Source organism: Diorhabda carinulata, chromosome 2, assembly GCF_026250575.1.
Source record: "Diorhabda carinulata isolate Delta chromosome 2, icDioCari1.1, whole genome shotgun sequence".
NCBI classification, from domain to species: domain Eukaryota; kingdom Metazoa; phylum Arthropoda; class Insecta; order Coleoptera; family Chrysomelidae; genus Diorhabda; species Diorhabda carinulata.
This window is the reverse complement of record NC_079461.1, coordinates 30,973,622-30,999,512: the sequence shown is the minus strand read 5'-3', so window position 1 is coordinate 30,999,512 and position 25,891 is coordinate 30,973,622. Positions and strand designations below refer to the sequence as shown.

The window sequence follows — 25,891 nt, the reverse complement described above, 5'->3', positions numbered from 1 at the left end:
TTTGGCGAATATGGTGCACGAGGTAGCAATTCAAACTTCAATTCATTAATTTTGGCCATTACAATAACAATGTGTGAGTTGGTGCATTGTAAGAAATTATAGATGAAGAATGTTGAAGAAGATTATTGATATCGAAAGACCAAATACCAATAATTACCACAGAAAAGTTACTATGGAAATACAGAAAAAAGAAAAAAGATATTAGGGATAATATAAGAAGGTTTCTTGTAACAAAATTTGTGTTTGTCTTGATAAAACTACATTTTTTCTTAGCCAAATGCGTTCGTTTTGACTTGATTTCTTTTCTCAAACGCTGCAAAAGTTCGCATAAACATTGCTAAACACTCAATGAAAACATCTTCACGACATTGTTTTTGTTCCATCGTGAGCAAACGCGGCACCCATCTGTCACATAGCTTTCTGTCCAAATTTTCAGTTAATATGCAATGTAATGCATTTTTTTAAATGCCTGCTATGTTTACTAGCTCTCGTACATTCAATCTACGATCATCCAGTACTACTTTATGAATTTTCTTCTATATTTCTGGAGCCGTCTCCTCACTTGATCGACCACTGCGCTGGTCTTCGCAGGTCGTCCAGCCTCGTTTAAACTCTGCTACCCAATATTTTACTGTTGATAACGAAGGAGCAGTCTCATTCAGAGTAGAACCTAGTTCAGCTTATATAGGTTGGGCTAACGCCTTTCAAATAAAGTATTTTATCATATAAAATTGACACCTTCAAACTTGAAACATATGCTGTATAGATTGTGCACTTTATAATCCAGTGGTATTTTTCAAGCAACTAAAGCCATCTTTAAGTCGGACTAGGTACTTCTGGGACCATCCTCGTATTGGTATATTCTAATTCACTTTTTACGAGATTTTGTATAAAAATTTATCCTATTTATCACTTTCCTGGACATATCTAATAACAAACGAATTTCTATAAATCCAAAAAATATAGATATATAAATAAACATTTTAGTTATTAGTATCATAAATCTCCAACAGAGGGCAGACAGTTTCAGTGATAGTTTCTAAGAAAAAAAATTTTCACAGCATGAACGAGATTTGAATCCTCGACCGGGGAATTCTGAGGTTGACGCCTTAGACCGCTCGGTTAACGAACGTAACTAAAGTGATGGGATATACTAACAGTAATAACCAACTTTCTCTTAGTATAACGGAGAGTTACAATAAAAACCCGCATACAGGTAAATTTAGGCCCAAGTCCGGGATAAATATGAAAAAGTCATCATTTCTAAAGCTAACGAAGCAGTGAACTACCAAGAAATATTCAAATCCAATTAAATCAACAAATGAATTGACCTAAATACCATATTCAACGATGCAAAATAAAATGCACGGTCTTAATTTCGTAATTTCGACGGAAAGAAACGTATCTCTGACAAATTCGAAGATTGATGAATGGAATTTGAGACAAAAAATACTATATGCTATTCATATAACCCAAATGTCGTCCAATTGATTATGGAGTTTTAGGCGTTCATGCATTCTTTAAAATGGCCAAAAATTTTTGTAACTTGTCGGTATTCGGTTTATTGCATATTGGAAAAGTCTTTAGGATGAAAGTTACTTATATATTTTTTGAATATTTTTTTTCTCTAGTAATTGTTTATAAAAACTATTGAAAAACATCATTTTCACTTTTGTTAGCTTGAGCTTGAGTCAAAATGAACAAAACTTCAAACAAAGTTGTCTAAACTTTGATTCCAATAAATATTATTTTTGGTAAAAATGATTCGAAAGTATTCTGATTTGAATGACGTATATATATTTCTTATAAAAAAATCACTATTTTCTATTTTTAACTACGAAGACTTATCATAGTACGCCCTTAAAATTGAAACAAACATTCGGACTTCGTTAATCCGTTATAAATATTCATGATTTGACATTAGAATTGTATAAAATCGGTAAAAAACATCAGATTTAACACATATGTTTCCAATGTAAATGAATCACACAGTAGAACAGTTTACTAAACCGATGACAGTTCTAGAGTTCGTATTTTTCGTAGAAAATTCTAGAATAAATGACTGTTATAAATCATAAATGAGTTTTTGATGATAGAATACATTTGTGGGATTTTATTTAAATGTGAAAGTTTCTACTCAGAGGCAGAAGAACAGAATATTTTGTAATTTATCTATTGGCGTTGGATTTAAACTTTTACCACATTGAAATAAACAATTTATACTTACCTAATGAACTATTACAACTACTAATAGAAGCTAAAGGAGCTAGCTTCGGTTTTAAATTCGGAATATCGACAACTCTGTCGTACAGTCCTCTATTACTCCCGCAAGGAGATCCTCCGGGAGTAGGATGAGTAACTCTAATATCTATAGGGTAATAAAAATCGTACATCTCCGGGACATCGGAGAATTGACATTGAGACAATTTGCATTTGTGTGCAGGCATTGGAGGAAGTCCCAAAGTTGTAGAAGAATCTCTACGTTCTAAATATGAACTGCCTGATGATGAACAGGTGATATTGCTGGGTCGTCTTGGGATGTCAAGATTGCTGGAAAAAGAAAATTAAATTCATCAATATGATGTGAACCAAACAATTTTACTTCTAAATTTGATAAGTTACAAGACGATAAATTGTTTTTGATGAATGAATTTGATTATAAGTTCATAGTGACGCTACTGGTTTTCGAAAATAATAAAAAATATCTACTCGTATATCGGATCATAAACAGAAGATTTACAACTTGAAGACGGAAGACAAATACCAGCCACTAAAGAATACATGTTTTGGGAATAAAAATTACAAGCTGCGGAAGAAAGGAATCAGAAATAGAAGAACGAATAATAAAAGGATAAAAATCATTGGAGCACTGAACTTCGTACTATGGTCCAGTAAAAGAGAAAACAAATATTTAACACAAGAGCTTTTGTTTTGGAGACTACAGAAATGAAAATAGTTCGAAGAATAGCGGGAAGAACACTAATGGATAGAGAAAGGAGTGAAAACATAAGACGAACATGCGGGATAGATAATATCTATGACTGGGTACTGGATAGAAAGATAAAATGGAATGAGCACATTGACCGCATGACGAAAAAACGAATTGTGAAAATATCAAGGGGCAAATCACCAGCAGGACAAAGAAGCCTTGGAAGACCTAGGAAAAGATGGAGTGACAACCTCCCAGGTGACTGAGAAAAGGTAATGATGTGAAGAAAAACAGGCAATGATGCCTACACACAGCAGGAAGAAGAAGAAGAAGCTTTGTATTATACGGATATGAAACGTGGCAGCTGACGACAAGAATGGAACAAAGACTATTATCACTAGAAAGGGATTTTTGGCAGCGAGCAGCAGGAATTTTAAAGCTCAAACATATTCCAAAAATCACAAGACGAGAAATGATGAATATTAAGGAAACCATACTAGACAATATACGAGGTCTGGCTATTAAATAACTAGACTACGCGTCTAGAGGGCGCCCTAGATGGGTGGGGTAAGAAATTAGTGGTGCGTTGGGTATCTAAGTACAAAGTCTATACACGTCCCAAAACATGTTTCCGTCACTATTATAGTAATTGTGCAGTAGCGGTTCGAAACTAACGTGTTTTTTTCTCGTGCCGTGGAAAAACTCCGACTGAGTGCTATAAATTGTTGGAAGAGGCCTATGGAAACAATTCTCTATCTCGTGCGCGTGTTTTTGAGTAGTGTAAGCGCTTTAGTGTGTACCGAAAGAGCACTGAAGATGACCAGCGCTTAAGTCGCCCTGTGACTCTTTCAAATCCGGAAACAGTGACAAAAATCAACCAAATTGTGCGTGCAGATCATCGAAACGGTTAGAAAAATTCCACACGAGGAATTACACATGACAAAAATCTGTGCGAAGTTGGTGCCAAAAAATCTGACTCCTGACCAAAAGCTCTTGCGTCAACGGGTCTGCTCAGAAGCGGTAAAGCAAAAAACGGCAGAGCTCCTAAAGGCACTCACCAAAGAAGACTTCCAGTACTGCTTCGATCAATGCAAAAAAGGTATGGAAATGTGTGTAGCAAAGGGGAGCATTCGAACGTAGAATAATTTCCATAATAAAACACTTTTTCGTAACCAGTCTCGTTATTTAATAGCCAGACCTCGTACATCAAGTTAATCAGATGTGCAGAGGATGACTGAGTATGGAATACCAAAACAAATAGATATGCAAGCAAGATGTGCAAAATTGATCGGGAGAGTTTAAATTACGAAGCTTGAAAAGCTTCATCAGCAATTTTTGTGAATATTCTCGCAAATTCAAACTGGTAGAACATGATTTGAACTTGCAAAAAGGAAACAGAAAACAAATTTTTTTAAGAGCAAAATTATTTCATGGGGAACTACAGGAATTGCAAAAAACTATCTTCGACTCTGGAAAATTTTATTCCTGCTAAATTGCACTATAATAGTTAAACATCAAAAGTGCTTTTGAAAATTACCAAATAATAATTGTTGATGCCACATAGGTATACACGTGGTTTGTAGTTTGTTGATTGTATATAAATAAATGATTAGGTTATATTCCAACTGATGCACTAACCACGTAAGTCCCGGTCAATGTACATACGTGACTATGTAACATTATACAAAATATCTGTCAGATAAAATGATAAATATAGTTCAAGGATGAGTTATGGTCGACAACATGAAACAATGTATGGATAGATTTACTCTCGTTACTTTTAACAAGTAATGAAACTGAATTTTGAAGATAAAATGAAGAAATGGTTAGTTTTATATGTCATTTTTTGTTTGAGGTTGGGCCAACCAAATTTAGTTATTCTAAATTTTTTGTTAGGCATTGTAAAATTCACGTGATTTCTCACTGTTTAATGTTTCCAATAATTTTATTCAATTAGTTTTCTCCTATTAGTCGAGGTAAATTAAGGAATGCGCCGAAATTTGCCTGTTATTTATTCATTCTTGAGCAAAATCCAAGAATTCTGATGTAGGTTTTTGAATTTCAAATATAAGTTACTTTAAAATGTTCGGACTAAATCTGTTAAGAATTTTTAAGAACCATTTCCCTGGATGAGCAAATTGGCCCACGAATTCTGGGGTAGGCTCTTGAATTTTTAAGTTACTTTAAGACAAGTTACTTTAAACGTACGGAATAAATCTTTTGGATAAGAATTTTTATAATCATTTCGCTGGTAGGGGTGAGAATATAATTTTTTTTTGTGGTAAAACAACATAAAGGCTGTAGATCTTCTACTTTTACATAAAAATGTATTTAAAGATGATTACAGCTGTTAAAATCTCTGAAAAAATTCAAGCTGTGCTCAACGGAAAGATATTTTCAATCATATACGAGATTTTAAAATAATATCGTAGTATTTCAACGAGTTTCTAAATCTATAATTATCATTCTTTAAGCTATAATCACACCAACTCTATAAATAGTGATAAAGATCAATCTCGTATAATCTTAGAAGATCTACAATTGGTTTGACTTTTTTTAAGCCTCTGTCAGATGCAAAATGTATTATACATCATCATATTTATACGTAAAAACTGCAATCTGCACAATCAGCGTTTTCTAAATAAAATAATAGTTTACTGAATACAACTTTGATTATGATATACGTTGTAAATAAACATAATTTATATCGTATTAATAAATGAAATTAAATTATTACAATGTAACTTCCTTGTTTCGTTAAACATAAAATAATTATACTAATAATTTGCTACAATTAGAGTAGAAATGAAAATCTTATTCATATATGCCAGCAATACTCTGTGAATGATTAACGGTCAAATTAATTCTTTTCGTGTTCGAAGCTAACGTCGTGCGTTGGATTGTTGATTTTTTGAGCACGCAAGGTTCGTTTGAAAGGACTTTTCAACCCGTTTTTTTTCTTTTTGCTGTAACAAAGATCATTTGTGGTTCGTTTCTTTTAATCCCATGAGAATGTTTCCAACTTTTTGTTCTCTTTTAACATAATCTCTATTTTGAAAGAACAAAGATATTTTTTCAATAATTATCACCCGTACTGGATACTGATATGATATATTCAAATATTATAAACAAACTTTTTGTGATATTTTTGATAAAATTTATTTTATTTCACATCGTTTTTCGGGGCGGTTTAAATATGATCGAGGCAAACGCAAAGACTCATTTATTTATAATCAAAAATATTTACAGAAATTAACAGTTTTTCTAGGTAATTACCCTTATAGGTTGGACATTTCTGCAACCTCCCTGGAAGCTTTTTTTGCCGGTATCGGCCAACTTTATTCTTAGAGATAGATAGATTTAGAGTGTTGGTGAAAGCTCTGAGCGTAAATATATATATATATATATATATATATATATATATATATATATATATATATATATATATATATATATATATATATATATATATATATATATATATAGGAGATGGGAGCTGAAAATGAAGTCGTGCACGTAACATTAGACTCTTGGTTAGTCAAGAAGACCCAAATTTTTGACAGGTTGGTCAATACAGAGAGCTGTACGTACGAGATTTTTCGATTTCAAAGATTTTTCGATTTCAATTTGGACCTCACCGTACAGCTCTCTGTATTGACCAAGCTGACAGCAATTTTAGATTCAGTCTTCTTGAACTACCAAGTGTGTGAACTGCTAGGAGCTATCATGTCACGTGTTGGTTTTTTGACATCGGAGGACTTCTTGGTGGTTCAAACATGTGGTAGTTCCAAGGTGATAACTATGGACTGTAGGTTGTTGGGGAGTTCTAGTTTTCGTATCTCCCACCCCAGTTCTAATATTTTATCGACGCACGCCGGTGAGATGGTATGAGGGTACGCGTTATCCTGGAGAAGAATTGCATTTTGTGCTAGAATTTTACTCCATTTCTTGCGTTAAGCAGGTTTCACTTGTATTTTCTGAAGTATAGTAGTATAGTACAGTAGTATATAGTATTTATGGAAAGTCACGTGCGCAGGAAGTCAACGCACAGCATTCTCCGTCGGTCTCAGAATACAGTACACATAATCTTACCTGTTCCCCTTCCAACCGCATGAATTTTGGCTCGAAATTCAATAATTTGAGAAACCAACGCGCCGTTATTTTGTGATACTTAAGATGTTCGTGGATTATAGATTCTACTCTACCAATTCTAATGTAGAGTACATGTGAAATTTTTCGAACAATTATCTTACGGTCCTCCAAAATGAGTTAATCTAAGCGGTGAATGTTTTCTGATGTTATGCTGATTCATGATCGACAATCCTGCGGCTCATTTTCGATGGTGTGGCGGTAATATATGAATGCTTTTTCCTATTTAAATACAGTAGACCTACCGACCACTACTGAATTTCTCTGTTTTTAGTGCCTTCTTACACCAAAAAAACGAATTATAATACGTTGTTCAAGCCGCGACATTCAAAACATACAGGCGCGCCGTCTATAGCGTTTGTTTCGATCATATTTGAACCGCCCTCGTAAAACATTATATTTAATTCTTCTCTCCACATCCCTTCGTGTTTTGGCAATATATTTAAATTCAATTGAATACATTTAGAAGAAGTTGGAATAACATTGAATCTTAAACTTTTTGAAAAATTCATACTATTCAAAAACATCCATCCTGTAAAACATTTTCATATTTGAAATGAGTGAAGCATCATTCATGCACCCTAACTATCATCCCAAACCACCACTGTTATCCTGACAAGCAATTTCTTTGTTAGAATTACCTCTATTCGTAATAAATCCCCATGAAGCATTCATAGTCAACAATGGTCTGATTTTAAAACAAATTGAGCGTAGCTGTGGACGTTCACTCGGCAATATGAGTCGAGAGAGTGTAGATAGGACGGACTCGGTGTTTATAACTTCCTCTATACTCAAAATCACAACGGGACAACATTTAGAAGCTTAGTTACGCTATCCTAACCTAATCCTTATAATGGGAAAGGATGTTTGCGAAAGTGTGGATTTTCTGAAAGCGCGCTTTAACGCGATTACGAATAGTAGGATTAAAAATTCACGTTATTTTCTTAAACATGATATATCTATGTGTATGTAATAATCTTTTATTTTATATTATTCAAACAGTTTCAATTAAATAATCTACGTGCGATTATTTCTATTATATAGTTTTGTTTATGTAAAAAGCAAGCACAAGATGGAAAACCCTTTTACACTCGAGTAGTTCGAGTAGTGTCTGCCGTATGGAGATGCCTCTGAATATTGATCTTGAACATCTGTAGGCTGTAGTGCTCGGGAAATACGTGCCTTGGTAGCCGATTTCTCGGGTTTGCACTTCTCCAAAAAAGTCCTGGGTGTCTGCAGGCCACTTGCAAAAACTGATCTAGGTGAGATTATGCTAGACAGAGCGTTTGACGTGGTAGTATCCGTAAAACAGAGTCATGTCAGCGACTTCTTAGCTGTTCAAGTTTCTGGTCAACTCTGGATCACTTATAAGTCGAACTGCTCTCTTCTGTATTGAATCGAGCATCTTCAGAGTACGCTTGGGAGCCGAGCTCCAAATGTGCGAGCAATATTTCAAAGATGAACGAATCTATGCCTCATAGAGGATTATAAGCTGTTGCGGATTATATAGCTTTTTGGTCTTAAAGATGGCTCCAAGTTTTAGTGAAGCTGCTTTGGTTAAATCGACCACGTGACTATGCCAGGACCAAATCCTGAGTTGCAGTGCTAGCCTTCTATGTAAAAATAGCAGTCGGGGTCTTTGGCAATGGCTGGGCCTAAAGTAATCGGACGGTAGTTATTGGGAACCTTGTTTTTTTACTTTTTTGGTATGAATTGAACCCTAGTAGGATTCCAATCTTTTGTATTATAGAGAAAAGAGTTTGAATAGTGAACTTGTTAGTTTAGTATGATGGAGGAGGAGATGTTAATACACATTTCCTGAAAAACAGTATGACTGATTTGGTTAGGTAGAAAGATATGTAATTCGATTACTTGGTCGAGTTTTAGTCTCCAAACTAGTAGTATTGTGGAAAAATTCATCAAAAATCTCACCCAAGATTCTTGAAAAGGTTTATCAACGGTATGAGTCTTCTCTGTAGCAATTACGACACAAATAGTCAGCTTTATCGTTTGCTACATGATCTTTATGTGAGAGAGGGATACAAGAATGATAAAACTTTTTTTGATAGATGGTGCACAGTAAAGCTTTTTTCATATAAAGCTGACCCGTTTTCTTTTGATCCTTGGTGAGCCTCTTGTATTCTTTTTGTATTTTCTCTGCACGTTCCTTTTTTGTTTTCTTTCTCTTTTTTTTCAAATAATAAAGCACGTTTTGTTTCAAATATTTTGTGACATTTTCTATAGGTTGAAGCATATGGTGTTTTTACGATTTAGCGTTTATTTTTGCATTTGGGGAAATTTGGTCACATTAGGAATGCGTAAAAGTGAAGTACTAGCCTTTTGAACCCGAAATATGATAGTTTATTATATTATTTTATTATATAAGAATTTTTTCTGCATTCGTGTGAAAAACAAAACTGTATATCGTGGAAACAGTAGCTTGTTATTGATTCAATGCAATAAAAATTTTATTGCATTCATCTGTCATATTACTATCTATAGCCTTTGGTAATAATTACAAACATAAACGTTCAAATCGACGCCAAATATTCAGTACGTTATATATGAGATTGTATTACGTTTTTCATTGATTTATATGATTTAAATTCTGAAAATACAATACTAAAAAACTTAGAATTTATTCTAACAATTATGAAATTATCAAAATCAGCTGATGCCCATTTGAAAATAGCTGCTGCTGTGTAAAGAAATGCTTTTGCCGCAAGTTTTTGTGAGGTTTGCGAAATTTGCTTCTGAAAAAGTGGCTTTCCACTATTCAGTGTTGTAGTAGTACATTTAAAACTTGTGAAAAATTAGCAGGATCCTGACTAAAGCTCGTACCTTTCAGCTGCTACTGGGCTATCGCTTTGCACTTTGCAATTAATGTTTGATGAACTTGATCGCAATAGTGGAAATTAATATCTAGGAAACTCTCAAAAATTAAGCACAAAAAACACAATGCTCTGAATTTTGTAAATTGCTTGAAAGCTTACTTGCAGATTGACTAAAAAGCTGCATACTAAAACAGTTCGAAACAGTATCTATAGAATTATTTTAACACCAAGAAACAAAAAAACCAACATAACACGGGTACATTTACACTAAGGTTGCCAGTTTGCCTATTTAAAAATTTTCAAAATATGAAATATTATTGATTATATAATTTATATTGAAATTATCCAATAGAAATTACGACCTATGGACAAGCCATTTTACACTCGGCGGAATTGTTGAATGGGTGTATCCAACAATGTGTGTTGTAGTAGTAAAAACCTTTTAGTTTTACTTTCTGAAATGCTAGAAAATGTCTTAAAATCGTAATGAATAGCTTCGAAATAGCTGTACTTTTAGAAATATGTGGAGAAACTAAATCTTCAAGCCCTCTGAACATGCTGAAAAAGCGGAATTGCGTTTTATTATCGATTCATTCATTATATAATCGTAACTTAGACAACTCCATCAATCAATCGAAAATAATAGATGAATATATGTCATTCGTATCTTGACGTAATCCTCTGAAACCAATCGTGAATTTTCACACATTACATCCTGTTACTTATAAAATGATCGAATATTTTGTTTTTGCTATATTATAACTAAAAAAAGATGAGAATGATAAAGAGGAATTCGTAATATCCACAAGTCAATAAGCAATTACAGTGTCCTGTAAGTATTTGACAGGAAACACGTTTATAAATCCCTTAACAAAGCTACAGATCTTAGTATTTAATGAAAAAAATCGTTTTTTAGCTTCTGTAACATTTTGACACTTAATAAATCGCTGCATTCTGATCTCATCATCACAGTTTTTGATCATGACTTATCAATTGTTATTAATTTTCTTTGTTTTGTTAAAAAACGAACTCATATGTCTTCCCGAGATTGCTTTGGTACATGTTTTAATACCCATGGTATTCAAAATGTGGTGGATAACTTTTCCATGTTTAATTTGGCTATGTTATGAGATACCATCATCTTCAACTATGTTTCTAATAGTCATACGTCGATCTTTTCGTGCGAGAGCGGTTGTGGATGCCACATTTGAAATCACGACACCACCTTTACAGTATGTCATATTATATTGCAGATTCCTTAATGCATCCTCCAAATATTTGGAAATTTACGTTGGGATTAAATCTTTTATTTCGTTTACTGTTTTATGTTCTTCAAATGATCCATTTTGATATTGATATTTGACTCTTAATCGGGCTTCTACGTTAGACACATTTTTAGAGTGAGTCTAGTGACGACAATGTTATAATGATGAATAATTGTTATGATTTATAAATTTAGGAGTTGAGTAAAGGTATAGTCGATAAGGTACAACCTTTTCATTGAATAAAGTGAACTAGAGAAGTAACAAATTTGTTGAAATTCCATTTTAATTTTGCAAAATATCTATATTTGTAGAATTTAAAACAACACACGGTTCAGGAGATCCTACGCAATAACTGTTGCAGATACTGGAGCAGATTTAGTAGAGCTTAAACGAGTCGTCACATGGAAATAGTCGTAGTAAATTTAGAGAAGTAACAAATGAAGATGTACTTTCATTATTGTTGGTAGAAATGATTCAATTATTGTTCCTAATATAGTGTTAATTGATTATCAAATATGGAATTGTTCATTTATCACTCGTGTCCTAAATGGAACATTTCTGTTTTGCCTATGACCGTTGACAAAATATGGTATACTACTAGTGCAACAAGTGTTTATTGCACTCAAAGTGTCCAATTCACTACATATCGCACCTCCCCCCAAATAGTGTCACAACTCAAAAAACTAGATAATTTCATTCGTAGTACTATTAGTTTAGTAGTATTATTAATAGTTACTACTACGGTAACGTCAGTTTTTTGAGTTATCATCCGAAACGTAAGAGATTTCTGGACATAAATTTGTTCAAATTTCATTTTATATTTTATGACTGTATCGTTGTTACCAAAAAGTCAGATTTATGAAGATACGAGATGATTACTTAAATTTATTCCCTTATTCGCATTGTTTTTGATCACGTAAGTTTCTTCATCCGCTAAATTTGTTCTTTAATCCTTTATATTTGTATAACTAAAACGTCTTTGTTTCGAAATATTCGCAACTTCCAATGAATTAACTCAAGTAAACATTAATTTTACATCCAAAGTATAGTAATAAGGCAGCTTATCTATTGTGTATTGCTGATGATAATATAAAACAACGGTAGAATGATTTAAAGACGTCTCAGATAAATTGGACGATAATCTAAATTTCAGGATCTGAAAAGGAAGGGCTGTCGGCTGGCTGTGTAATTTAATTGTAAACGTTACCGAATTTGAAAATTCCTATTAAGAAGCTTACGATTTCTTAAATCGAATTTCCAACAGTATTAGATAAAATAAAATAAAATTAGAGAAAACCGAGTCGAAAAGAAAGTATATATAATTTCATGGTAATATCTTTAATCGAAATAATTGCTCTCAAATTTTGTACACGATATATTTTATATCTGATATTTGGAAGAAAAATAATTAATAATAAATCAATCAGAGCCGTATTTATGAGAATATTTGGCTCTGACCAATAAGTTTACTTCCAAAACTAGCTAAACTGTTAGATAAGCTATTAAAAACCAGGATGATCAAAACCAAATTATTCTGAAACATCATTTTGGATTCCGAGAGGAATATGCTATCATTGAGGGAGTACAAAGATCTGAAAGATAAAAAATACTGCTCCGGGATATTCCTCGATGTAAGTCAGGTCTTTGATGAAGCCTGACTCTTGAGACTTATTTATAAAATCAGAAAATTCCTTCCCATAAATCACTTTCTTATTGTCAAATTCTATCTTGAAGTTCGAAATTCCATTTTAAGTTTCTAGTTTCTAGTTTCACACCGAGGTCCTAAAACTGCTTCATAAATTCCTCAAGCAAATCTTGACAGGCTACAGCAATGGTTAAGCATATGGTGAGTTCAGTTAAAAATTTTAAATCTATCCACGTGACCTTCACAAACAGACGAAAAGACTGTCCCTTCGTTAAAATAAACGAACATGGAATTCCACAAAGAGAGGAAGTCAAATATCTTGATATCCATATGGATAGGAGACTTTCTTAGAGGAAACATCTTACTAAAAGAAAACGACTTAAGATTGAATTTAGACAACCATACTGGATAATTGGCGGAAAACCACAGCTATCTATCAATAATAAGTTATTAATATGTTAATAAGACAATACTTAATCCTATTTGGACATATGAAATCCAGCTGTGGGGTTTAGCTTCTATAACAAACATAAATATTATCGAGGGATTTCAGTGAAAAGTTCTAAAGTTGATAACAAATACTCCATGTTATGTAATCAATAACATCATTGCTAGAGATCTAGATGTGTTTTCAGTTAGAAAAGTGATCATCAAAAACCTCTCGTTGTGCCCAAAACATCAATATTGTGGCTGATTTGATACGATAGATATCTAACATACCGAAAGTTAAATGTATCTTCGTTTATCTAATTTAATGACAATATTCCAGTCGACTGGTGCATTATAATTTAAAAAAATCTGTATTGAAGGCTACGCATTAAATTAGCACTGGATTTAGGCATATAACGTGTCACCTCTGTATAGTACAAAATCAATTGGGAAACGTTATCCTCTATACAGATTGATTTGGCATTCTACGACTTTTTTGTGCCTTCATATTGAAAAAAACTGCACTGTGAACGATTTTGGATACCAGGCGACGCCGTAAAACGTGGAAAAAGTACTTGGAAATTTATTTCAAATCAAGGAAGTGTAAATTTATTTTAATGGAGAATAATTTGAAAAACAATAAAAGTAGTGCTGAATTATAAATACTTTCAAATTTCGCAAATTCCGATGCTTCTAGCTTTGGTCACCTAAACATTGGTGTGAGTTTGTTATTTTCACTCACTGACAATCAGTTTGATTCTAAATTTTTAAGGATATTCATGTTTTATTCACAATTTTTGCTCCAGTCACTTTTTATTACACCTAAGATATTATTTTATGTGATATTATAGTACATTTAAGAGTTTTTGATTGGACAACTTTTTCACTCATTTCAAAATCTATTATCATACTTAGGTCGTACTAAATTATGATATATACATAATTAAAAATGCGTTAAAACTTACTCATTATAAAACAATTCGTCATACAACGACCCAATCTCTTCGGGATCATCATCAGTGAACATTGGGAGTTTGCAGTGAGGACTGGTTGGTGGATTCATCATTCCACTGCAACCAGCAAACGATGCGAATCTTGGAGTATATCTGTCCCAATTCGATGGCATGCTAGCTGTATCTAAAGATCTCCTTATCCTTCTTGGGTTTAACTGATGATGGACTGTTGCTTCGAGAGCCATTTGTAATTGCCTCTCTTCTTCTTCTTCATTTTTCAAAACCTAAATAGAATAATCGGAAATTAAGGGAATAGTACCACATATTCATTGAAAAGTTTTCGTTTATCATCACAAAAGAATTTATGAGATTTTAATGTATCTATATTTGCTTTTTGTGAATATTCTTGTATGTGTATGGGAATAGCTTATTTTTGTACATAATTATTCAAGGTAATTGAAATTGAAACTAAAACAGAGAAATGTATCGATCGTAAAACGGTTAGAAATGATTTTCACATAAGTAAAAGTAAACATAAAATCATGAAGACTGTCAACAGAATCAATTGTCCAATCTGGTTTTAAATTTAGGAATTATGTTTATTGTCAGCGTAAATTCAATCCCCCACAGATTGTATACCAATTCATGTCTGGGAAACACGAGGACCCCTTGAATAGTTCGGTATTTCCTTCTTGGAACCAATCCAATGATTTCGCCAAGATTGTACCCAGAACCCATTCTTGGTGTAGATAAAAGTGTAGCTACTACATCTCTGAGCAGTCAGCTCTTAAGACAAACTCTTCAGAGATGTATGGAAACATCTGGTATGAGACAAGTGGGGACTGGTGAATGGCTTCTTAACTGGACCGGACTTTAAAGCAATTTTTGTGTTCAAAATTCATATTTTGGAAATACCTCTGTAGAAATGGGAAATTGCTTCGAAAATTGTTTTGAGCCATGGACATGTGTATTAATCTTAATTGAGAATATTTTGAAAAATAGAAAAAATAGTAGTCAATTATAAAAACTCATTTTTTCATTGTTAGGTCAGAAATATAGATAGTATAGAAGCACTTGGTATGAGACAAGCATATACAGATAAAAAGGTTCAAGCGAAGGTGTCTGATTTGAAGACATGGTTCTTTGGTAGTTTTAAGTGGAGCACAATGGGGCTATTCGAACTTTGAAAAATGAAAGTGTTGCTTGTTGCAGTAACATTTTTTCTTCCAGTTCTTATTGGAGTATTTTTTTGAGTCATCTTTTCTGTTTGATCCAAACTGAACAGGTTTCTTAGGTGATTTCTTCTCGATTCAGCCCTTTATCGTAAAAAACTGCAATATAACCTTTTTCTAGCTTGGAAAACATTTTTCACGAGGCTGGTGCTATAGTTATATTCTATCAAAGAAAAAATTTTATATCTAATACATGACAAACTTATACCTTTAGTCCTTGAGATATCTAATTATTTTCCAAGTATCAACAATCCCAACGCTTTTGTATCCACTATTATCTTTTTCTTCAAATGCAACTAATTAATTGTACAACAAAACTTTTGTGAAACAAACGTTACTTTATTCTTATAGTTCAGAAATTGTTCCACAACTGGGCTTATTAATACTCAAAATCTTTATGCGTTTGGAGAAACTTTGCTTTTATAAATTTGTTTTATAGCTAGTCACGGTATTTTATAAAATCAATTCCAAACATTATGTAACAGCTCGAATATTTGAACCGATAAAATCGCTACTAGTTATAAGCATCACAGAGCCATAGAACGAACTACTAAATATTAATTATGCATAAAAGCTTCGTGTGAGGTTTCTGAGATACTTCCAATCTTCTCTTCGCCGTAAATGAGAAGAAATACCTTCGATTGAATTTAAATTGTCTGTTGTTGCTGTTCTCAAGGATAAAATCTGTATTTTTTGCCTCTATATAGATAATAGTAAATGTTGATATAATGTATTAATTACCATTAAAGTCTTAACAAACCAAAACTGAAATTGATCCTCTACATTATGTGTACGACGTCTGGCTATAAAATAACGAGACTAGTTACGAAAAAGGGTTTTATTATAAAAATTATTCTACATCGAATGCTCCCCTTCAATACATTCCCCTCCCCTGGCCACACACCTTTCCAAACGTTTTTTCTATTGATCGAAGCAGTGCTGGAAGTGCTTTCTTTGGTGAATGCCTTTAGAAGCTCTGCCGTTTTTTGCTTTACCGCTTCCATCGACCCAAATCGGGTCCCTTTCAAAGCAGATTTTTTTCTTTCTTTCAAGGAAATCTGAGCAGACCCGTTGACGCTAAAGCTTTTGATCAGGAGTCAGATTTTTTGGCACCAACTTCGCACAGACAAAGAAGATTTTATCTTCAGAAACAAAAAAAAGTCACATGTTGCCAAATCTGGTGAGTGCGGCACTGGAGTCCGCCTACTGGCCAAATACTGCTTCACAGATAGTGCGTTTTGGGCAGGTGCGTTGTTCTGGTGCAAAATAGGGCCGTTTCTCACGAACTCGTTGCCAAAAATGACAAATAATAAGTCTGGTTGACAGTCTGACCCTGGAATTCATTCAGTCACCACGAAACGATCAAAATTGCTTTGAATTTTAATTTGCTCTCTCGGCCCTCAATAAAGCGCTTAAACCAGTCAAAAACAAGCGCACGAGATAGAGAATTGTCCCCATAGGTCTCTTGCAATAATTTATAGCACTCAACGGGGTTTTTTTTTCAATTTAACGAGAAATTTAGATTGACACATTGCTCTTGTTTTTCGTCACATATGGTTTGTGTGGAAACGTGTTTTAGTACGTGCATAGACAAGATATCTAGGTACCCAACGCATATCTAGGGCGTCTTCTAGGCACGCAGTCTCGTTATTTAATAGCCAGACCTCGTTTATAAACATATTTGACTTCAAACACCAATGGAGTATTTTCAACTATTAGTGTATGTTATGACTTGCTCTACTTAGGATTCATTAGTCTCTTCATATTTCTTTGTGTTTATAAATAAACCAGTTCATTTTTTGTTAAAAAAAATAAAAACACTACCCCAGTGCAAGTAGTCACGATCGCAAATAATTAGTACTCCAATGGATACAGGTATATTCTATTTATTGATTAAAAATAGTAAATCAAAACATATTCGCGCATAGTGCACGTGATGCGAGTTGAAAACGCCAAAGCCGAGCATATAACAGGACCTTAAGAAATAATTTGAGATTTCACATGATAATATAAATTATAAATTGTTATGCACAATTATTATTACAAAAATATAAAATGTTATCGTGAAGTTTGGATTACCTAGATACAATTATTTTTGCTTTTTCTGATAATAATATGTTCCTTCATCGTTTTTTGTATTGAAATCCCATTTCTTTTTATGAAGAAAAGAGAATAAATCCTTATCTTTGTTAACTACTCTCAGAATTTTATCCACTGTATGTAACTCATTGTGAAAAAAGAAAAAATTGTGCCCATTTCTTCTGATAGAGCTCCTGTCGAAAACATCCTCCCATGCGGTCTTTTATTTGTATTGTATATTATGGTGCTTCTATAACGATGCCTTGCCCCTTTTCGCCCGGGATATTCACGTGATGATCATGCACTGATCAGGTTTTTTTTCACTATTTTTCTTCGATAAATAGACTTTAGTGTTCGATGTTTATGAATATTTGAAACTTGGTGTGAAAAATTGCACAAATTTAGTTTTACCTGTGCCAAACATAACGAAAAATTGTTATCGATAGTAATCGTCCGCCGACTGAAATGACAAACTTGTTGTTTAAAATTATAATTATATAAGCATATTATAAATAATCCAGATCCTAGGCGATTGAGTTCGAATGTTTATGTGTACCAGTAACGCAGCTGATTTATTTCGTTTGGAGTTTGTTATACTTTAGATGGTGGTTCATATGGAATCACTACTTACGACTTGTGCGAAAACATATTACGTTGCTAAGGATATCTGGAGGTAGAATGCGGTAGTGATTCATAAAATTTTTATGTCACACGTGTAGACCATTCCATCTTTTATAGGTTTACACATGTTAAAGTGGAATTTTTATTATAATTATACATCTATTTTCGTTCAAAGTACATTATCTAGTTATTATTATTGGCCCACATCAAAATCATGTTCAATTGAGCCAACGAAAAGTTTTCAGATCGAAATTATTGTGAAATTTCGTTTCATCCGTGTGCTTTATAAATATAAAATTGCACATTTTGTATATTCCAATAAAAATAAATGAACAATGTTTGATGATATATGTATATTTTTCCATAAAATTCCATTATAGACTTTTGTACAATTCTAAATTGATTAATTGAATTGTGTAAATGAGAAAAATGAATTCGTTATAGTAATAAAGAGAATTTTAGAATCATCGAATGAAATTCACAAAAAAATTTGTAAATACGAGCATGATTTGTCGGAAGAGTTGATAAACCTTTCACTGTGATTATTATATTGTTAGTTTTCCCATGAAATTCTCCAATATACCTTGTGGCACGTTTCAGCAAAAACCAACATTTCCCACGTCTCTCTATTTTCCACTTTGTTTTATGATACCCCTTCCTTATTTCTTACTTATTACCAAGTTTAATTTTATACTTTGTATTCACTTAAGTTTGATGGCGGCCTTTGCACCATCATAACGGTATTTTACTCCTTCAATATTGTATGAATTTCAAATACGAGGTTCGTTTTTTTTTCAACTTCCGGTAGGTTATAATTGAAACAATAATTTTATTACCAAAAGATTGGTACACTTACGGTTACTTTTCGCCATAATCACCGAAGAGATTGAGACATTTTTCTTATCTGTTGACAAGCTTTTCAATACCCTCTTCAAAGAAAGTTAAATGAATTCAAGTAGAATACAAAACAGAACTTGAAACTCCTGGAAATTCCCTAGACAAAGCAGTAATGGTGAATATGCGGTTTTCTTTAACCATTCTGTCTACTGGTTGAACAAGGTCATCCGAATCATGCACAACATCATCACTCATGAATTTTTCCCCATACAAACGGCTCATACTCCGATGGATTTCTTCAGCACTATGGCCTTCAGTTTGTAGAAAACGAATCACACTTCGCAATTCACACTTGGCGGGAGCATCAATAATGGTGGACATGTTTACGTAGCTGTACGCCGACTGCTCGCGTAGCGTCTGCACGGAGCGATCGGAGGTTGAAAAAAAATGACCCTCGTAGTTAATCGAACATCGATTACTGCGTTACCTCTCCGTCGACCATAATACGTGTTGTTTGTTTTTCATTAACGAATATTTCCATTTTAGGCACGTTTTGGATATATCATTTGTTAATGCTTTCTATATATACATATAAAAATAATCAACTATTATCAGACGGAAGCACACTTTAAGTATTCATTCGCGTTACATCTGTTTTAATGTAATTTAGTGAATCAATCCAAAACATTCGAAGCGGACATTCGTATGAAATTAATTAACAAATGTATTAAAACCTTCACGCCCCAATAGTCTGCTTAAAAACGAACATCTACAATCTACATTCATCCCACGAGAACATATTTTTTGTACTCGTAACAACGTCGTTATCCCCGAAAGCAAATTCATCATTTTCGTCGTGTACGTTCTACATTTCCTTTCGTAGAACAGATTCAACTGTGTGCACAATTTCGCGGTATCTGTCATATTGTTTTATTTATAGTTCTTACCTATTTACTCAGTTTCAGCCATAATAAATAAACACCATTTAATTCGTTGCATATTGTTTTGATGGAGTTGATTCAACAAAAAAGAAAATAATGAATCAATAATATACTGAAACGAACACACCCAAATTTAATTTAATTGAAATCGTGCTGCTATCTTAGGTAAGTTTACAATGGGATTGAACTTTGCAATCTAATTATCTAAGAATCAATATCAATCAATTTACCAAAGTACAAAGTTCGTTTTTTGAAGATTATATGAGTTTTCAAATATATATAAAACAGGAAAGTAATAAAAGGGCTGTATCTCATTTGCTAGGTCATCCTTCTTCATTTTCGTAATAGCTGCGTCCAAAAATGTTTCCTATGTTCATCAAAGTGCATTAGAAGCTCGTGAATGACAGACAAATCTTCAAGCTTAGATCCTATCAATCAGAAAGACCAAGAACGTTAGGCAATGGCATGCTAAGGACCGAAGTGGAAATAAATTCATTGAGACAATAAATAAAGTCTCAAATACCCTTGATTGACAATTTAAGAATATTTGTAGAAGAATGGAAAAATAATCAGAACAGGTTTTTGGGTCTCCTATAATTTGTACGAAGAGAACAACAGTTTTTTCATCTATAGAGACGTAAAATGGAGAAGAGAGGAAAAATGAAATAGGTTCTCTCCAAATGAATCACCACAAAGTAGCAGTACTTTCGGCTTAATTTTTCAAAAAGTACTTACATCTGTGTGTTTTGGTGTGTGTTTGGTAGTAAACCCGGAATTGTTCATTTTGAAGTGAATAAACTGTTGGTGCAAATCTTTATTGTGAACAATTGGATCGGGTGAACAAAGCTTTAGTCGAAATATATCCTGTTTTCAACAGAAAAAGTTTTATTCTGCAGCACAAGAAGACCGTACTGTGTAAGAAGAATTTTGAACTACAGCACCCAATATACTCGCTCTGCACCCCCAAATTCTCATTGATTCCGATCGGTAAAATATTTTCTTAGTGGATGCCATCCAAATTGCAAATTTGCATACTAGATGGCCAAAATGTTGATAACGAAACTTGTTTAAAATCTATTTGATTTTTATTTAGGCGACATTAGATTTCAATTCCTCTTTGTACCTGTATATACAAACAGTTAATGTTGAGTCCCAGAGATGTTTTTAGCAAGTCTTTTAACGTTGAATCAATCAAATTGGGTTATATAAACATATTTAAATGAATTATTATTCACTTTATTGTTTGAATATTGATTTATCAACGATAATTATTCGTCCGATTACTGATGAGCTAGTCGTGTCCCAGCAATTTAACAATCAAGATTGATTTTGGAGCAGATTATGAACTTGTTAAAAAATTTATTGAATTATTCGTATACTTACAATTAGCACCATTCAAACATTATCGATTATTAGATTATTGCGGTAGAATTTCAGTTTTGTTCGAATTTTATTATCGGCTTTGTTCAACATTACATGCGGATTGGCAAATCGATTTTATATCAGTAAGAAAATCAGGTTTATTACTATTTGCTGACGAATGAATCGAGTGGATTAGGATAGTTTTTTGGATATGATTGTTACCTCAGCAATAGCAGCAGCAGTAAAATCTGGATCTTCCATGGCTTTCTCAGTCTTAGATTTTGATTTGTAAAACATGAGAATAGCCATTAGGCCAAAAAAGCTGCCCAAAGTTGCAGCTATTCGTACTCCGGTCATGACATCGTATGTTTGATAATAAGGATGAAGTGTCGGAGCTGGCTGTGGAGTTGAAGTAACAGTAATATTTCTTCCTTCAGAGCCATTTGGCTCCTGGTCCATCACGTACGAGATAATCCTGAAACAAAACAAAAAAAGAGTTTTGAGTTTAGATCAATCTTAACAGAAGCGTGGTAATCAGTAACAAGTTTTCGATCGTTAACAATTTTTGTTAGTTTCTGTTTGATAATCGTACAAATGAGTCGTTGTATAGATTTTTTTTTAATTGAAAAAAAACAGAGTATAGAGCTGTCATTGAATATCTATTTTTGATGCCTACGCAAATGGAAGGAGATGGACATTATTTTTTAGCTGAAAATTTTGGACAGTTTAATTCAACGATCCTCAGAGTGAGGTTAAAGAGTTAACAGATTTTCCCAGGCCTTATTAAAGCGGTTTAAGAAAAATGGGTTGCCTTTTTGCATCGATTCATAGCTGTAGATGAAATAAAGGTCTACCACTACACTTCTGAAACGGGAAAAGAGTCAAGAAATTGTGAATAGTGAATTGAAAATAGCGAACTTGCTCCAAAAAGCGATAGACGGTTTCTGACACTTTGGTGATAGCTATGGCAAGTTTTACTTGCACGAGACAGATTTTCGTCAAGTAAGAATGTTATCGCCTGTTTTGTAAGAGTTGAAAAGCATCGCTGAACTAAGTGTATATCTATGGATGAAAATAGTTTGCTTTGTTTTTAGTTCGGAAGTTTTTCTGACCACTTTCCTATTGAAAGGTATATTTTGCGAATTTATCAACAATTAACATCAATTAAAAATTGTTTGATCAAATTTATGTTTGGTGATAGTGATTTTCTACTAATGCCACGTAACTATATGATACTGACACTTTTTTTCTAAGTATACCGAAAATTACCAGACATTTTAATACAATATTTTACCTTTTTTGTTCATTATTTGTTTGTGAAAGTAACTATATTCAATATTATTATCTTGTCGTGGATAGCGGTTGAATTTTACCATCAAATTCTCATATTAATCATTTGTGCCTCTATAGTGTTCTGGAAAGAATCATAATAAACATGCGACATTCAATATTAACTATGGACTGCTGAGTAATTATCTCTTGTTTACCTATCTTAGCACAACAATCAAGAAACATCATTAGCGATTATAGAATATTCGATACTTAATATGGCAACTGTGTATCGTTAAATTTGTCTGAGAAGTATTCAAAAGATAATATTCAATATTTGATGAGCACATAGGTTGGATGAAATCGTTAAGGCTGTTACAACGAAATCTCGGCGAAATGAATTTTTGGTGTGTAAAGAGAAATCGGATAAGTAGTTTTTCATATAAAAATACATTGACACTACCATTGACGTCGTTGAATCTGTAAAATTCTTAGAGCTTCTCGTGGACAATTCCTTGAAATGGGAGTTACATATTGCCGCCTCATGTTTTACGCTGAGATCAGTTTCTAAAGAAGTAAACTCATCCATCTCCTCAACAGTTTATTATTCCCTTATTGAGTCGTATCTCCGATATGTCTTTCTCTTCTGGGTTACGTGTGGTACGACTGAATTTAAGCAAAAGGGATCTGTTACATATTTACTCGTACTAAACAGCAGGGCTCACTGCAGGGACTTCTTTAAAAGATTAGAAAATCATCATTTTGTTACTCATTGTTGTTTCCTTCTGTATATTGAAATTTTATTGTATTTGTATCTTTATTTAGTTATTTTTATGTGTTTTTACAAGCTTTTGTCTACAAATTGTAAGAATTTTTTTACAATAAAGCCTTTCCCTCTCTCTTTTTCTCTAAACAATTTCCAACAAACTATTGATATCTATATATTTTTTGTTATCATTGAACATCGTTTGGTATCTATTTAGGCAAAAAAAAATTTATAAAGTTTTGCAAGAATTCCTTTAATCATTACTGATGTTAAAGAAGTTGGAAGATTGCTGCGAATAATAACTATTCCTTATTCCTTTCCTATATTTCAAGCCTACTACAAACTTTCCTTTTAAACGTCTCCTTTTCATCACCCTGAGGGCCCATATTCCACGAGCCAAACGAAACGACGCTGTCGTGTCGTTACGGTGTACAAATTCTCTCGGAGTCGTTTCTAAGCCTCCGTCATCTACCTGCTTCAGCAACTTCATACTAGACCTGTCGTAGATCATTATTTATATCAATATATTATGTCATCGGATTTAGTTGCGAGAATATAAACTTTCTGTATACGGTTATAGGCCAAAACCCAGATATTGCTGGGAAGCACGTACGTGGGATCTATCGAATTATATTGTTACAAAATTTGATAGGTGTTTTTTTTGCAAGACTCAGTGGGAATATCAAAATATCTTTAAGTATAAAATATTAGATTGCAATGTCGTGTGGTATCGTCTGCACCAAGATTTTTTAACGCAAAGTCTACAAAATGTTTTTAAAAATGTTCGTAGCTTTCTATTACGAAAATTAATAACAAATTGGAAAGGCAATCGAATAAATGTTTTTTAAATATTTAAGTTTCACTGTTCAATTCGTTTCGCGTTTATTTTCATATAATTCTCAGAGACAATCCTATATGTAGTAAAAGTTACGTTTTATTGCGTGAATTTAGAATGTGACACATTTTCCCAAAAACAGATTTCCGTATTTTCCTCCAATGCAAAGTATATTTGAATTCCAATAACAGTGTCAATTTCGTCTTTTGTTTCATATTAAAATTGATATATTTGTCTCTAAAAACAATGATGAAGTTTAATCAAGTTGAATTTTATTAAGCAGGACAGCTGTTCTAGCAAGTATATTATTAATTATATACAGTTAATACTAAAAGGATAAGACATAAGACAGATATTTTCCACCTTGATTATTCAAATAAAAAATAAGATACAATAAATACAATACAACTTTCACACATTTCTTTAGATTCTTTTCCATTTGGCAATGCTATTTTTGCTGCTAAGCCAGGAGGTCGACAAATCGTCTTTTTAAAATTAATTGGCATAACAACAGCTATCGACTAATTTTCGTTCAAGTTATCTGTAAATATTTCATCTATTGACATCAATTGAATTCAAAATTTACAAAATATGATTGGGCCATCTTCTGAACAGTGTTATGGTACACAAGGCATTCTATAATATCTACTCAGACCTTGCAGTAGCACTGTTTATATATTTTTCTTGTCACTATTATATCTGAGTCCAAAGTACTCAAAATGATCCAAAGCTTCTCAGTAAAATAAACAGAGAAGTAGCTACTACATTAAACATTTATCCCACTTCCATAGTATGGCTCTAAAATTTTCGTCTTTTATCATATTTTTCTAGATAAGGAAATCTATTCAGAAAATATTTCATTCTCACACCCGCGAATTTTTAATGCCAAATTTATCAGGTTAATTTAGAATATACCTAAAGTTTATTGGGTTTGTCTACAGTTATACTTTCTCTTGAATGGAAACAGGCTCTACTGTTCAAAAGTATTCTCAATCGGTGAAGATCTGGCAAATTTATCATTCTTTAGTCTGTAACTACTTCTTTTCCTATCATTAATGCTGAGGTTTTTCATTAGACCTATGAATCGATATCTGGACATGGGAATGTAACGCCCCAAATTTTATCCCAGCATCATTTAAGAGACATATCTGCATCCTAAAGCACATACATGGATAAATTATTGGTAGCTCTTCATTATTCAACCACCTCTGGGATCTAAATCAGCTGTATTCATTTTCGAATATTATTTTACTAAGGGAGTTACACTATGTTAAGTAAGTGAAACTTTTACAACAAAACGCAAACATCTCCATGTAGTTCTATCAAAAACGTGAATGTTTTTGGCGTTTTTGGGCTCTATAGCTGTTTCTTCAGAATATTTCTAGCCATGAAAAGACTTGTGCTAGAACATAATCTTCTTTATTACTAAGAAGAATCGCGAGATGAGCTACATTAATTCCTGGTAGCTGCTCTTTGGTATCGAATTCTTTGATTGAAGATATTGCATTTTACGAAAAGCAAACTCTTCCGATTTCGTGTGACGTCAATCTTATATATAGATAAAGATATAATACAATAAAAGTAGGAATTTGTAACAAATTTGGTGGGTTTCTCTTTATAAAAAAATTATTTCATACTGAAAAGTTTCTGAAAATTAACGACGTCAAGAAGCTTCACACTTAAATAACATTTTTCCACTAGAAAAATGAAAGTGAATATAAGTTCAAGGAGCTTTGCGATTGTTA

General features: G+C 33.0%; 1 protein-coding gene across 1 annotated transcript in view; it reads right to left on the bottom strand.

The window, feature by feature from the left end:
- LOC130890914 (uncharacterized) overlaps positions 1 to 25,891 on the bottom strand; it is a 150,418-nt gene that overhangs the window by 21,770 nt on the left and 102,757 nt on the right. The window contains exons 2-4 of the mRNA XM_057795321.1: positions 21,499 to 21,751; positions 14,217 to 14,488; positions 2,228 to 2,550 (exon numbers count right to left, since the gene is read on the bottom strand). Coding sequence (XP_057651304.1) covers positions 2,228 to 2,550; positions 14,217 to 14,488; positions 21,499 to 21,735 — 832 coding nt within the window. The 5' untranslated portion in view covers positions 21,736 to 21,751. The remainder of the gene's footprint in view (positions 1 to 2,227; positions 2,551 to 14,216; positions 14,489 to 21,498; positions 21,752 to 25,891) is intronic.